The sequence below is a fragment of the Poecile atricapillus genome, chromosome W, assembly GCF_030490865.1.
Source record: "Poecile atricapillus isolate bPoeAtr1 chromosome W, bPoeAtr1.hap1, whole genome shotgun sequence".
Classification (NCBI taxonomy): Eukaryota; Metazoa; Chordata; class Aves; order Passeriformes; family Paridae; genus Poecile; species Poecile atricapillus.
Window position 1 is genome coordinate 135,828 of NC_081288.1, and position 15,704 is coordinate 151,531.

Below are 15,704 nucleotides of genomic sequence, written 5' to 3' on the forward strand. Positions count from 1 at the left end.
ATGGCTATCTATCTATCTATCTATCTATCTATCTATCTCCCTATATACATTTCTTTAGTATAGATGTGTATATTTTCATTTCTATATTATTCATTTAAATGTCATGCCTCTATCGAAATAATAAAGAAAAAGTCCCTTCCTTAAAATATTTTTAATATTTACTTCTATCATACTGATATTCTATATTTATACACATGGATATGTTTATAATCAGCAGCAGGTGGGGTGATGTCACTCTGCACTGTAATCACACTTTTGTGTCAATCGACCGCACTCCCCCTCCTATTCCCCTCCACCCACCCCGCCCCCCCCCCCCACGGGCCCCTGTCCGGAGGAGGGGTCCTGGGGAGGGGCCGGGCCGGGCCCCGCCCGGAGGGGCGGGCCCAGAGTGGGAGGGGCTTAGGGGGGACAGACCCCCCCAGCCCCTCCCACCCCGGGCCCCCCCTCCGGAGGGGGCCCCGCCCCCCGCCCCTCCCCGGGATCCCCTCTTCCCTCTTCCGGAGGGGGCCCTCCCTAACCCACCCCCCACCCGGGACCCCCTCCTAACGAGGGGGCCCTTCCCAAACCCCCCCATCCCAAATCCCCCCCCCGGCCCCCCAACCCTCGCTAACCCACCCCAGGACCCCTCTGGAGGAGGGGGCCCACCCTAAGCCCCCCTCCCAGCCCCGGCCCCCCTCAGCCCCCAGTGTGATGTGGGGACACCCGGCAGTGTGGGGCGGTGTTGTGCGTGGGGGGACCCGCACCGCGGGCTCCGGCCCCGTGAGGGGATTCCCGCCGGGGGCGCCGGCTCCGGCCCTCTGGGCTTTATTATCCGGCGCCCCGAGCCCCGCGGCTGCGGGGGAAGACAGAAAGGGACAAGGGACAGAGAAGGAAGGGGCGGCAGAGACAGAGGGGCGACAGCGCCGCCAAGGAGAGGAGAAGGGGGACACGGACAAACAGGGGCGTACGGCACACAGGGAGAAGCCGGGGCGGCCGGGGCAGGGATGGCGGAGGGGAGAAAGAAGGAGCAGGGGAAGGGAGCGGTGACAGAAGGAGAACGGAGGGCAGAGCCAGGTTGGGCCGGGTGAGGAGGGAGCGGGAGGAAGAGACAGAGGAGGAACAGAGGCGGGGCTCAGGTTGGGGAGAAGGGGGCGGGCGGGGAGGTGAGGGGAGAGAGGGAGCGGGCGGTGTGAGGGGGAGACGGGGGACAAGAGCAGAGAGGGGAGAGAAGGAGACGGGAGAGAGAAACAGGAGAGAAAAGCAGAGAAAGGAGAGATAAAAGCAGAAAAGAGAGATAAAAGCGGAGAAGAGAGAGAAGCGCCGCACCGGAGCGGCCGCAGCCGCCTCCACCCGGTACTGGAGCAAATGGCGGCCGCCGCCCTTCCGGGGTTTAAATGCCCTCGGTCCCGCCCCGCGCAGCCGCTCTGGAGCCCCTCACACCTGTGTCGGCCCCGTCCCGCACACCTGAGGCGGCCCCGCGCCGCGCACGCGCTCTGCTGTCCCGAGCTGCGCACGCGCTCCGTGCCCCCGCCCCTCACACCTGTGCCGGGCCCCCCTCTCCCTGGCCTCGCCCCCTTCGTGCCGCGGTCCCGGGGCCGGGCGGGGGGGGGCCGAGTCCGCAACGGGAACCGCCGCCGCCATCCCGGGCCCGGAACCGATCCCGAGACCGATCCCGGACCCGAGACCCATCCCGGACCCGAGACCCATCCCGGACCCGAGACCGCCTCGATCCGCCCGATGGGGGACAGGCGGCACCGCCCGGGACCCCCGGCAGTTCCCGGGCGCTCTCGGGCTGTGCCCCGTGGCCCCGCTCCTCATGCGGTCCCGCCCACCAGGTGCTGAGCAGTGCTGAGGTTCGTGATCGCCCGGTGGGTCCTGAGGCTCTTCCAGAAGATGCTGGATCCATCCCGAGGGTGCTGAGCCCCTTCCAGAAGGTGCTGGATCCATCCCGAGGGTGCTGAGCGCCTTCCCGAAGGTGCTGGATCCGTTCCGAGGGTGCTGAGCGCCATTTAGAAGGTGCTGGATTCGTTTTGAGGGTTCTGAGGCTTTTCCAGAAGGTGCCGGATCCGTCCCGAGGGTGCTGAGTGCCTTTCCGAAGGTGCTGAGCTCATTCCAGAAGGTGCTGGATTTGTTTTGAGGCAGCCCCAGGTGTGAGGTTGATGAGGAGCGGGTGGGTCCTGCCCGGGGCTCTTTTAGGGGGAGGGTTTCCCTCAGTTCGCTTGGGCACGGAGCAGCTGGAGAAGAGGGGTTTATGGTGGGCTCCCCGGGGGTGTCTCATGGAACGATACCGGGAGCATCTTGTAGGGTCTGGGAGAGCAGCTGGATGCACTTGGCTGTGGGTGCGGAGGAGCCTGGCGAGCCCGAGATCCCGGCTCTGCCCTAGAGACAAGATACTTCTCTGTAAGAGAGACACAATGTATCGCTGCCAGGGATCTTTGCGTTAGATATGTTAAACTGCAGTGCCCCATTGGTGTTCCCCCCTGCTGTCCCACCCCGATACAGGTATCTCGGGCTTCCCCCCGCCCCTCTCCTCTCCTATAAATATCCCGGGTTTTCCCCTTTTCGGTAGTTTAGCTGTTGCTGGCACCCTTCAGCAAAGCTCTGCCTGAATAAAGGTTTGTACTTAGCGAAACGCTGGACCAGCTTTCTCGTCCGTGCTTCCCGTGTCGCCTGCCCGCCACCGCTGAGCTGAAATCACTCGAGACCGTCTGAAGCTGCTCACACGCGCTTCGGCCCAGTCCTTTTCAGGGCTGCCTCTAGAGAAGTCGCGGTGCTCCGGGCTTTCTGTCGCTGCGGCAACTGGACACGGAGCATTGCTTCAAGGAGGTGCCGAGGGACAAACCTTTGTGTCTGGAAGCAGCATCTGAGCAGGTGAGCCAGCGTGGGTTCGCAGGGGGGACTTTTCTCCTTTTCCTTTTTGATTACCTCTTGCCGGGGAGTGACAGAGCCGTGCGGAGGCGAGGCGAGCTCTGCCGGGCCGGCAGGCGGGAGCCGCGGCGCGGAGCTGTGTCCATCCCGCCCGCTCCGGGCGCGGGGCTTGGGCACCGCGGGGGTCCCTTCGGGCCGGGCTCTCCCGGGGCCGGGGCCGCCCCCGCCCGCCGGAGGAGCCGCTTTCCTGCCGGGAGCCGCGCTCTGTCCGGGGGCCGGGAGCGCGGGGCCGCCCCCGGGTGCCGAGAGCCGCCGCTGCCGGGGCTCGCGTGGCTCCCCCGGTCCCCCCGCACCTGGAGCGGCGCCAGCCCGGGAGCGAGTCCCGGCGAGGGCCGCTGGGGGACACCTGTGGCTCGTCAGCTGCAGAGTGCCCTGGGCAAAGCCGCTGGGAGGCGGCGAGGGGGAAAAGCCCGACCTTCCGGCCTTTTTGTCTCGGGGCTTTGTCGGTATTGCTCTTTAGCCGAGCCGCGCCTTTAAATAACGATGTGGCGCCTTCTAGAAACTGCGTCCAATACCTTTTGCACCCTCACGTGAGGGCTTCGAGCTCAGGTTTTTCCATTGCCGAGTTAATTACAGGTCCAAGCTGGCAGTGTCCCGTGCATCTGGTGTGCATGAATCTGTTTGTGATGTTCATTTCCTCTGGATGCAGAGTTGGGCTTGTTGGGCAGACCGTATTTCTCAAACCTCGGAGCTTGTTAACCCTTGTACAAGATTTTCTGGAGACGCGGGCTGGGGGAGAACTTTGTCTTGCTGCTGTACTAGGGAATGGAATGCAGGGGGTCCCCGCAATATCCCCGTGGAAGCTGGAATGTCCGAGGAAATGGATGCGACAATTCTCGGGGCTGAACCTGGCTCCCAGCGCTCTGCAGCGTAGGACGCGAGAGAGCAGGGCCGAGGGACAGCGGGGTAGGAGCGGCGAGGTGCTTCGTGCTCTGGGTTTGGTGTCGCTGATGTTTCCAGAGCCAGAGCAGGTTGATTTGGTTCTGGTGCACTGGAACGGGATCCAAACCTTGGAAAGGTCTGAGACCAATTGGGAGGAAATGTTTTAAAATGAATGTGTTTCTTAATAGAGGGGAGGTTTCACTCAGTTTTTTAATTGATTTTAAAGGAAATTTTTTTTGAGGAAAAGTGAAAAAAAATGTTTATTTTAATAAGTAGGGCGTAGGTAAGAGGAAAAAAAGGATGAATAACGTTAGATATTTTTTTCTTTTGTTGTGGAGAAAAGAGCAGGAGATTTAGAAGGGTTTTTCTGCACGTGCGGTTTGGATGTTTTTGGAGTTGGGCTGTGGCGTGGATCTTTTTGAGCTGTGGGGTGTTTTGGTGGTAGCCTGGGTTTTTGGATCAGAGTAAAGTTGAATAGTTTTAGAGGAACTTGTTATGGTTTTGGCAATCATTTTGTATTCACTAATCAATGAGAAGTTACTTTAACAAAGTAAAAAATGGATTTTTTGTTGTGTTAAACAATAGAGTTGAGAGAGAATTTGGGTGAGGCTGTATTAGTACTGTATACAGATTGTATGTTCAAAGAATTTTTTTTCTTTTTTAGTTTTGAAATTATAGAATTTGTTTGGGCATAAAACAGATGATGGGGATATAATTAATTTTAGAACATTTTATTTTTTAGTGTATATCTTTGGCTTAATGGTCAAATTAATGTTTTTTAATTTTAGAGATGCTTTTATACAGATACAGGTAAATATAAATAGTGGTAGTAATGTTTAGTAAGTAGAGGCATTTATATGTGGTTTTTATTCAATATTAGACTTTTTTAGTGGTACACAGTGTGTTGTTTGATTTTTTTGTGTTGTATACTAAGTGAAATTTGGTTTTTGAATAAAGATGATTTTTATGAATGGGTTTGTTTATATTTTAGATAGAATCAATTAAAATAGATTTTGATATCGATTAGCGGGTTTTGTTTATTGTATGTAGGGGTTCAGATTGGGTAGGGTTTGTTTGGTTAGCTGAGTTTTGGGTGTTAATTAGGTGGCTTTTGTTAGATGCAGTTTTCAATTTTTGAAAGTTTTTTATTGAGTGGTTTTAAGGTGATTTTTAGTAGTTGATGGTAGAATTTTATTTTGTCTGTAGTTGGTGTGTAATAATGTATCTGTTCTATTTATTTAACGTTGTGCTTTTTAGTTTAGGTGTTGATGATAAGTTTGGATTTCTTTCGGCTGTGTTTCTTAGTTTCATTTCTGGGGACACAGGCATTTATATGGTGGATTTTTATAGGTGTATTTTTGGGGGTGATGCTTTTTAATTTTTTAGTAGTTTGGTTTTTTATGTTTTCAATTAGCTATTAAATTTTTTTATAGAGTATTGGTGAGTATTTATGTATTACTATAAATGTAGAGCTTTGGGGTTTTTTTTACTAATGTTTAGGGTTAATTGAATGGTTTTGAGTTCAGTGCATTGGTTTAATTTTTTTTTTAATAGTTGATGTGATTTGTTTTGTGGAGTTCAATAGGGTTGTTTTTTATTTACGTTTAACTTTGCTGATGTGATAAGAACTGTTAGTGAAAGAGCATAGCATCTGTTTTTGCTGGTAGTTGGTTGTATGGTGTTTGTTTTGTTGGTGTTACCTGTTTTGGGTTGTTTTTTTTGTTAGATTAAAGTTTTTATTTTGGGGTTAATTTGTGATTATTTTAAAGATTTTAGGGCAATTTAGGTTTTTGATTCGGGGGTGCTGTGATGAGAGTACTTGATTTGTTTTATGTGGTATTGGTGGTGTGCATAGAGGGAATATTTGTTTTGAAAATTTATTTTAGTGTTGTTAGTTGAAGTGTTAGGATGAGTTCTGTTTCAGTGTTGAAACTTTTTGAGGCGGTTTGGATTTTTTTCTAGGTTAAGATTTTTTTCCCTTGGCTGGTGGAGGTATTGTGATTTTATTGATGATATTGGTGGGAATTTGATGCTGTTTGTTTTTTGGTTATTTTATTTTTAGGAATTGGATTTTTGCAGTTGGACTGAAAGAATTCACTTTATTTCAAAACATACTACTTTAATGATGTAAAGGTTCCCATATTAACTCCTCAGTCTTTTAGATTCTTTTTCTCATTTAGGTTTTCCAGAATTTATGGATAATTTAGCAATCAAGCAGGGAGGGAACCCCATTCTTGAAAAGATGGCTGTGGAAAAACCTGTGTCTAACAACACATACCTGACGGAGGGCAACAATTTTGCCACTATTACAGGGTCAAATACGAGTGGCAAATCAACGTTGGCAGGGATGTGCCGGAGGAGAGGAGTTTCTGGTGGGCTCCCAGTGGCATCTGATGGAGTGATGGTGAGAGCATCTCATAGGGTCTGGGGGAGCACCTGGATGCACTTGGATGTGGAGCACTGCTTAAAGGAGGTGGTGAGGGACAAAGCTTTTTGCCAGGAAGCAGCACCTGAACAGCTGAGCCGGTGTGGATTTGCAGGGGTGATCTTTCTCCTTTTCCCTTTTGATTTCACCTTGGCAGTCCCTCCCCGGTGCCCTCAATCTGTCACAAGAATTCCAAGGAAAAAAAAAAGGCTGAGGAAACAGTGAAAAGAAGGGGTATAGGTAAGGTGGAGTTCAGGTGTACCCCACCCCAAACCCTAAACAGCAGCCCTAACAGCGCTCCCGTTTCCCTGAGACAGCTGCAGGCAGGAACCCTAAAGCAGCAGAGTGCCAGAACCCTCGAGAGCTGCAGGCAGTTCCCTGGTGCTAGGGCCAGCCAGGAGATAGTGGGGGGACGATCCGTAGGGTTGGGGAAACAGGGGGTTTCCCGCCCCACCCCACCCTGGGCTCTCGGTCCCTCCGCAGCCGGGGATTGCTCCCACCCCTCCTCGAGGCGGCGGTTGGCAGGGCTTCGTGCCTGGCCTCCGCAAAGAGTTCGGCTCTGTCAGCCTCTGCCCTGTCTCAGGGCCAAACTTAGGTAGGGTAGGGAGCAACTGTGGATTGCCTGGTCCGGGCTAATGGACATCTCTTGGGGCCTATGGATAAGGAGCATCCCCGGTTGCAAGCGTAGGGTTCTAACTAAGTTTGTAGGGTTCAGCGGGGGAGCTTGGCAGTGACACAGAGAGGCTGAGGGAGGGCTTCAGAGGTCAAAAGCTTGAGGGCTGTAGACAAACATTGAAAATAAAAAGGGTACAGGTTGGGATATAAGGTAGAGTTCAGGTGTACCCAAACCCTGAACAGCAGCCCTAACAGTGCCCCCATTTCCCTGAGAAAGCTGCAGGCAGGAACCCTAAAGCAGCAGAGTGCCAGAACCCCCGAGAGCTGCAGGCAGTACCCCTGGTGCTAGGGCCAGCCAGGAAGAGATAGTGGGTGCTAGGGCCTACTGCTGTCATATAAGATGGGGTTTCCATCCTTGGGGTACCCTGGGCTCCCTGTCCCTCACTGACTGGAGAGTCTTCCTCCCCTCCTTGAGGTGGTGGTAATTTGGCTGTGTCAGCCAATAGTGCTGTGAAGCAAGCCTCTGCCTCCCTGTGGGGTGAAGTGTGCAGCCCATGAACCTGGGCATTCTCTAGAGAAGGTAAGTGCTGGGTTTTCACAGATGTGCCGCTAAGATCCTGCATTGATATTTGGTCTTCTAGATTGTAGCTGACCAGGAGACGACATCCTGGCGATGGCAGGAACTTCCCGGATAGCGCAACGGCCTTCCAGGGCGTCCTCGTGTGGATCCTCCCCGCTGGGCATCCGAGAGCTGAGTCGAAGGCTACAAATTGCAGAGGGGCTGAAAGCGGGGTGCCGGGTCGGGACTTGTGACCTGGGATTATGGAGTCAGCTTTGGGGACGGGGAGGTCCAGACTGTGGTCCCTTAGGCCACGTGAAGGGAGAGCCTCACATTTGTTCACAGTGCTGAGGTGCGCAGGACGGAGCAGCCCCAGGGCGTGTTGTATCACTTGTCCATTGTGCCTTCTGTGTCTTTTGTGCTTCTTGTGTTGTACGTGCCTCGCCTTATCTCTTCTGGGGGCTTACCAGAAACCCCGGTGTCACTCGTACCATCTCTGTTCTCTGGGCTCCTCAGCCCGACACCATCGAAGCTTTGCCTCGGGAGCTCTCAGAGGCCTTGGAATCGCGTCTCTCTTTTAAAAGCATCCGATCGGATGTCTTTTAGAGGTCTTGTTCCGAGCTGTGTCAACAGCCGTGCGCCGCGAGGATCCATTGTTGCAGCTTAGGTCTTGAAGAAACGCAGAGATAGGTAGGGGGCTGTGGCCCTCAGATTCTCGGGCATCCGTCTTGGCAGTTGCTGGAGTTTGTCATTCCGTCAGCATCTTCCTCCCGGGTTCTGCGAGCTTCATCAGCTCGCCTTCATTCTCACCTGGCTCATCTCGTTCCGCGTTCTCTCGGTCCTTGTGGCCATTCTTGTGGCCCAGAGTTTTGTCTCCCCATTGTGTCCCCTTGTCTGTTGTCTTGTGTGTCACGGGTGTCTGGGTGTAGTTGTCCCGGAGCTGCTCTGTCCTGCTGCCCAGCCTGGGTGTAGGTGTAAAAGGCCGAGTCCCAGGCCCCTGTAATTTGAAATTTGTGATGTAGGGTGTAGTTGGAGTCTAGCGGGTGTTCCTAGATGGAACTTTGGGTGGCACTGGGGACACCTGGGGTGGCACTGGGGACATTGGGGGTGGCTCTGGGGACATTGGGGTGGCTCTGGGGATGGGATCCTGGGTTTTGTGGTGTGTCCCCAAGTGTCCCTGATGTCCCCAAGTGTCCCCTGAGTGTCCCTGATGTCCCTCGAGTGTCCCCAAGCTGTCCCCTGGTGTCCCCAAGTGTCCCCAAGCTGTCCCCGAGTGTCCCTGAGCTGTCCCCTGGTGTCCCCAAGCTGTCCCCTGATGTCCCTGAGCTGTCCCCTGGTGTCCCCGAGTGTCCCCAAGCTGTCCCCGAGTGTCCCCTGATGTCCCCTGGTGTCCCCAAGCTGTCCCCAAGTGTCCCCCGGTGTCCCCGAGCTGTCCCCTGATGTCCCCAGGGCTGGAGTTGCCGGTGGCCACCACTCGTCCCGAGACCATTTTTGGTGACGTGGCCGTGGCCGTGCACCCGCGGGACCCACGCTGCCTGGTGAGGGGCGGGGCCTCGATGGGTGGGGCCTCGATGGGTGGGGCCTCGATGGGTGGGGCCTCAATGGGTGGGGCCTCAATGGGTGGGGCCTCAATGGGTGGGGCCTCAGGGGGCGGGGCCTCAAATGGATCAAGGCCTCAGTGGGTGGGGCCTCAGGGGCCAGGGCCTGAAGGGGTGGGGCCTCAAAGGGGGCAGGGCCTCAAAGGGGGCGGGGCCTCAAAGGGGGTGGGGCCTCAATGGGTGTGGCCTGAGTGGGTGGGCCCTCAAAGGGGTGGGGTCTCACCTGGGGGCAGGGCTTGAATGGGTGGGGCCTCAAGGGGGGTGGGGCCTCACCTGGGGGTGAGGCTTGAATGGGGCAGGGCTTGAATGGGTGGGACCTCGCCTGGGGGTGGGGCCTCAAAGGGGGCAGGGCTTGAATTTGGGTGGGGCCTGAATGGGCGGGGCCTCACCTGGGGTGGGGCCTGAATGGGCGGGGCCTGACCTGGGGGCGGGGCTTTGGGACCCTTTAATTGGTGTGGGCGTGGCTTTCCCTGCAGGGCAGCCATTGGCTGTCCAGGTTTGGCCCCTCCCCTTTGACCATATAAGGGTAAAGGGGCGGGGCTTGTGTTAAAGGGGCGGCGCTTCGCTGCCTGAAATGGCTCTGGGGGTGTGGCCAAGGGCTGGGGGGGGCCTGGCCTGGTTGGGATTGGTCCAGAGCTGGAAAGGGGGCGGGGCCAGGGCTGACCACGCCCCATCAGCACCTGCAGGGCCGGCAGGTGAGGCACCCGTTCAGCGGGGCCCTGCTGCCCGTGGTGAGCGACCCCAGCGTGGAGCCCCAGCGCGGAACCGGTACTGGGGAAACTGGGAGGGACTGGGAGGGACTAAACGGGGACTGGGATGGACTGGGATGGACTGGGATGAACTGGGAGGGACTGGGATGGACTGGGATGGACTGGGATGGACTGGGAGGGGTTAAAGGGGCACTGGGAGGAACTGGGATGGACTGGGAGGGACTGGGAGGGGTTAAACAGGGACTGGGAGGGACTGGGATGGGCACTGGGACCAGTCTGGGACAGAAAAGGGAGCAAGGAGTGACAGCAGGTGACACAGGTGACACAGTCCAGGTGTCTCAGGTGACACAGGTGACACAGTCCAGGTGTCTCAGGTGTGTCTCAGGTGTGTCTCAGGTGTCTCAGGTGTCTCAGGTGACACAGGTGACACAGTCTAGGTGTCTCAGGTGTGTCTCAGGTGTCTCAGGTGTCTCAGGTGACAGAGGTGACACAGTCCAGGTGACACAGGGATGTCTCAGGTGTCTCAGGTGTGTCCCTGTCCCCAGGTGCGGTGAAGGTGACCCCCGGGCACAGCCCCCAGGACCTGGCTCTGGCCCGGGTCCATCGGCTGCCCCTGCCCTGCGTCATCGGGGACGATGGCACCTTGTGTCCCCCGGGGGGGGGGCTGGCTGCAGGTGAGCTGGCGACACACCTGGGGACAGCTGGGGACAGCTGGGGACAGCGGGGGACAGCTGGGGACACTGGGGACAGCTGGGGACACACCTGGGGACACTGGGGACAGCTGGGGACACCTGGGGACATGGGGACACACCTGGGGACACACCTGGGGACACCTGGGGACACACCTGGGGACACACCTGGGGACACACCTGGGGACACCTGGGGACAGCTGGGGACATGGGGACACACCTGGGGACAGCTGGGGACACTGAGGGACACCTGGGGACACCTGGGGGGACACCTGGGGGGCAGCTGGGGACACCTGGGGACAGCTGGGGACATGGGGACACACCTGGGAGGCAGCTGGGGACACTGAGGGACACCTGGGGACACCTGGGGGATCCCTGGGGACACCTGGGGGGCAGCTGGGGGGAGCTGGGGACAGCTGGGGGGCATTTGGGGACATTTGGGGACATCTGGGGACAGCTGGGGACATTGAGGGACACTTGGGGAGCAGCTGGGGACACCTGGGGGACACCCGGGGGAGCACCCAGGGTCACCCCATCCCCAGTGTCACTCCCTGTCCCCAGTGTCACCCCCTGACCTCGGTGTCACCTCCCCTGACCTCGGTGTCACCCCCTGACCTTGGTGTCACCTCCCCTGACCTTGGTGTCACCTCCCCTGACCTTGGTGTCACCCCCTGTCCCCAGTGTCACCCCCTGTCCCCTCCCCAGGTCCCCGTGATCACCGGGGGGTCTCGGGGCTGTTCCTGCACCCCGAGTTCAGCCCCGGCTCTCGGCGTCACCGGGGGGTCCCCGAGTTCTACGACTTCGCCGTGGCCCTGCTGGAGCTGGAGCGCCCCGTGGGACCCTCCCCCGGCCACCGGTGACACCGGGGGGGGCTGGGGGTCTCTGGGGGTCTCTGGGGGTTTTGGGGGGTCTCTGGGGGTCTCAGGGGGTCTCTGGGGGTCTCTGGGGGTCTCTGGGGGTTTTGGGGGGTCTCAGGGGGTCTCTGGGGGTCTCTGGGGGTCTCAGGGGGTCTCTGGGGGTTTTGGGGGGGTCTCAGCTCTCCCCTCCCCCCCAGGAGCTGCTCCCCTCCGTGGCGCTCTCGGCCTCCTCCTCCCCCTCCCTGCTGCGCCCCCCCGGCCCCCCCGGCGAGGGGCTGAGGGGAGGGGGCTGCAGTGTCCCCTTCTGGCCAGGTATGGGACCCCTGAGACCCCCCAAAACCTCCCCAGGACCCCCCAAAACCTCCCCAGGGCCCCCAAAACCCCCCAGGACCCCCAAAACCTCCTCTGGGACCTCCCAAAACCCCCCCAAATCCCCCTGAGACCCCCCAAATCCCCCCAGGGGGTGAGGACGAGCCCACCCTTGAGCAGCTCCGGACCCCCCAGCCCGGAGAGGGGGAGGAAGAGGAGGAGGACGTGGATTTTGAGACAGGTACAGACCCCTCCCCAAATTCCACAGACCCCTCCCCAAATTCCTGAGACCCCTCCCCAAATTCCTGAGACCCCTCCCCAAATTCCAGAGACCCCTCCCCAAATTCCTGAGACCCCTCCCCAAATTCCACAGACCCCTCCCCAAATTCCTGAGACCCCTCCCCAAATTCCAGAGACCCCTCCCCAAATTCTTGGAGACCCCTCCCCAAATTCCACAGACCCCTCCCCAAATTCCTGAGACCCCTCCCCAAATTCCACAGACCCCTCCCCAAATTCCTGACACCCCTCCTCAAATTGCAGAGACCCCTCCCCAAATTCCTGAGACCATCCCCAAATTCCTGAGACCCCTCCCCAAATTCCTGAGACCCCTCCCCAAATTCCAGAGACCCCTCCCCAAATTCTTGAGACCCCTCCCCAAATTCCACAGACCCCTCCCCAAATTCCTGAGACCCCTCTTCAAATTCCTGAGACCCCCCCAAATTCCAGAGACCCCTCCCCAAATTCCTGAGACCCCCCCAAATTCCACAGACCCCTCCCCAAATTCTTGAGACCCTCCCCAAATTCCTGAGACCCCTCCCCAAATTCTTGAGACCCTCCCCAAATTCCTGAGATCCCTCCCCAACTTTCACAGACCCCTCCCCAAATTCCAGAGACCCCTCCCCAATTTCCTGAGACCCCTCCCCAAATTCCTGAGACCCCTCCCCAAATTCCTGAGACCCCACCCCAAATTGCAAACACCCCTCCCCAAATTCCAGAGACCCCTCCCCAAATTCCAGAGACCCCTCCCCAAATTCCAGAGACCCCTCCCCAAATTCCTGAGACTTTCCCCAAATTCCTGAGACCCCTCCCCAAATTCCTGAGACCCCTCCCCAAATTCTTGGAGATTCCTCCCCAAATTCCACAGACCCCTCCCCAAATTCCTGAGACCCCTCCCCAAATTCCAGAGACCCCTCCCCAAATTCTTGGAGACCCCTCCCCAAATTCCACAGACCCCTCCCCAAATTCCTGAGACCCCTCCTCAAATTCCTGAGACCCCTCCCCAAATTCCTGGGATCCCTCCCCAAATTCCTGGGACCCCTCCCCAATTTCCACAGACCCCTCCCCAAATTCCTGAGACCCCTCCACAAATTCCTGGAGACCCCTCCCCAAATTCCTGAGACCCCTCCCCAAATTCCAGAGACCCCCCAAATTCCACAGACCCCTCCCCAAATTCCTGAGACCCCTCCCCAAATTCCTGAGACCCCTCCCCAAATTCCAGAGACCCCTCCCCAAATTCCAGAGACCCCTCCCCAAATTCCTGAGACCCCCCCCAATTTCCAGAGACCCCTCCCCAAATTCCTGAGACCCCCCCAAATTCCTGGGACCCCTCTCCAAATTCCTGAGACCCTCCCCAAATTCCTGGGACCCCTCCCCCAATTCCTGAGACCCCTCCCCAAATTCCTGGGACCCCTCCCCAAATTCCTGAGATCCCTCCCCAAGTTCTTGGAGACCCCTCCCCAAGTTCCTGAGACCCCTCCCCAAATTCCTGAGACCGCTCCCCAAATTCCTGAGACCCTCCCCAAATTCCTGAGACCCTCCCCAAATTCCACAGACCCCTCCCCAAATTCCACAGACCCCTCCCCAAATTCCTGAGACCCCTCCCCAAATTCCTGAGACCCCCCCAAATTCCGGAGACCCCTCCCCAAATTCCTGAGACCCCTCCCCAAATTCCTGAGACCCTCCCCAAATTCCACAGACCCCTCCCCAAATTCCACAGACCCCTCCCCAAATTCCTGAGACCCCTCCCCAAATTCCTGAGACCCCCCCAAATTCCGGAGACCCCTCCCCAAATTCCTGAGACCCCTCCCCAAATTCCTGAGACCCCTCCCCAAATTCCTGAGACCCCCCCAAATTCCTGGGACCCCTCCCCAAATTCCTGAGACCCCTCCCCAAATTCCAGAGACCCCTCCCCAAATTCCTGGGACCCCTCCCCAAATTCCGGAGACCCCTCCCCAAATTCCAGAGACCCCTCCCCAAATTCCTGGGACCCCTCCCCAAATTCCAGAGACCCCTCCCCAAATTCCTGAGACCCCTCCCCAAATTCCAGAGACCCCTTAAATTCCAGAGACCCTTCCCCAAATTCCTGAGACCCCTCCCCAAATTCCAGAGATCCCTCCCTAAATTCCTCAGACCCCTCCCCAAATTCCAGAGACCACTCCCCAAATTCCAGAGACCCCTCCCCAAATTCCTGGGACCCCTCCCCAAATTCCTGAGACCCCTCCCCAAATTCCTGAGACCCCTCCCCAAATTCCACAGACCCCTCCCCAAATTCCTGAGACCCCTCCCCAAATTCCAGAGACCACCCCAAATTCCAGAGACCCCTCCACAAATTCCAGAGACCCCTCCCTAAATTCCTGAGACCCTCCCCAAATTCCTGGAGACCCCTCCCCAAATTCCTGAGACCCCCCCAAATTCCTGAGACCCTCCCCAAATTCCTGAGACCCTCCCCAAATTCCTGAGACCCCTCCCCAAATTCCACAGACCCCTCCCCAAATTCCTGAGACCCCTCCCCAAATTCTAGAGACCCTCCCCAAATTCCTGGAGACCCCTCCCCAAATTCCTGAGACCCCTCCCCAAATTCCACAGACCCCTCCCCAAATTCCACAGACCCCTCCCCAAATTCCAGAGACCCTCCCCAAATTCCTGAGACCCCCCCAAATTCCTGAGACCCCTCCCCAAATTCCTGAGACCCCTCCCCAAATTCCAGAGATTCCCCCAAATTCCTGAGACCCCTCCCCAAATTCCAGAGACCCCCCCAACTTCCACAGACCCCTCCCCAAATTCCTGAGACCCTCCCCAAATTCCGGAGACCCCTCCCCAAACTCCACAGACCCCTCCCCAAATTCCTCAGATCCCTCCCCATATTCCTGAGACCCCTCCCCATATTCCTGAGACCCCTCCCCAAATTCCAGAGACCCCTCCCCAAATTCCTGAGACCCCTCCCCAAATTCCACAGACCCCTCCCCAAATTCCAGAGACCCTCCCCAAATTCCTGAGACCCTCCCCAAATTCCACAGACCCCTCCCCAAATTCCAGAGACCCCTCCCCAAATTCCGGAGACCCCTCCCCAAATTCCTGAGACCCCTCCCCAAATTCCTGAGACCCCCCCAAATTCCACAGACCCCTCCCCAAATTCCTGAGACCCCCCCAAATTCCAGAGACCCCTCCCCAACTTCCACAGACCCCTCCCCAATTTCTTGGAGACCCCTCCCCAAATTCCTGAGATCCCTCCCCAACTTCCACAGACCCCTCCCCAAATTCCAGAGACCCCTCCCCAAATTCCTGGAGACCCCTCCCCAAATTCCTGAGACCCCTCCCCAAATTCTTGAGACCCTCCCCAAATTCCTGGAGACCCCTCCCCAAATTCCTGAGACCCCTCCCCAAATTCCTGAGACCCCTCCCCAAATTCCACAGACCCCTCCCCAAATTCCACAGACCCCTCCCCAAATTCCAGACCCCTCCCCAAATTCCTGAGACCCCTCCCCAAATTCCAGAGAGCCCTCCCCAAATTCCACAGACCCCTCCCCAAAATCCAGAGACCCCTCCCCAAATTCCTGAGACCCCCCCAAATTCCAGAGACCCCTCCCCAAATTCCTGAGACCCCTCCCCAACTTCCACAGACCCCTCCCCAAATTCTTGGAGACCCCTCCCCAAATTCCTGAGACCCTTCCCCAAATTCCTGAGACCCCTCCCCAAATTCCTGAGACCCCTCCCCAAATTCCAGAGACCCCTCCCCAAATTCCTGGAGACCCCTCCCCAAATTCCACAGACCCCTCTCCAAATTCCACAGACCCCTCCCCAAATTCCTGGAGACCCCTCCCCAAATTCCTGAGACCCCTCCCCAAATTCCTGGAGACCCCTCCCCAAATTCCTG

General features: G+C 57.2%; 1 protein-coding gene across 1 annotated transcript; it reads left to right on the forward strand.

Annotated features, from left to right (window-relative positions):
• Positions 1 to 8,699: 8,699 nt before the first annotated feature.
• Positions 8,700 to 11,252, forward strand: LOC131592401 (valine--tRNA ligase, mitochondrial-like). The gene is made up of 4 exons (XM_058863896.1): positions 8,700 to 8,926; positions 9,664 to 9,754; positions 10,242 to 10,370; positions 11,091 to 11,252. Exons 1-4 carry the CDS (start codon positions 8,828 to 8,830, stop codon positions 11,243 to 11,245), a joined length of 474 nt encoding a protein of 157 aa, XP_058719879.1. The 5' UTR covers positions 8,700 to 8,827; the 3' UTR covers positions 11,246 to 11,252.
• Positions 11,253 to 15,704: the final 4,452 nt, after the last annotated feature.

Bases quoted from the DNA above. Each gene is read 5' to 3' on its own strand.
- LOC131592401 (XM_058863896.1), top strand. From the start codon at position 8,828: ATGTCCCCAGGGCTGGAGTTGCCGGTGGCCACCACTCGTCCCGAGACC. The intron at 8,927-9,663 runs GTGAGGGGCGGG...ACGCCCCATCAG, and splicing joins CGCGGGACCCACGCTGCCTG to CACCTGCAGGGCCGGCAGGT. The intron at 10,371-11,090 runs GTGAGCTGGCGA...TCCCCTCCCCAG, and splicing joins GGGGGGGGGGCTGGCTGCAG to GTCCCCGTGATCACCGGGGG.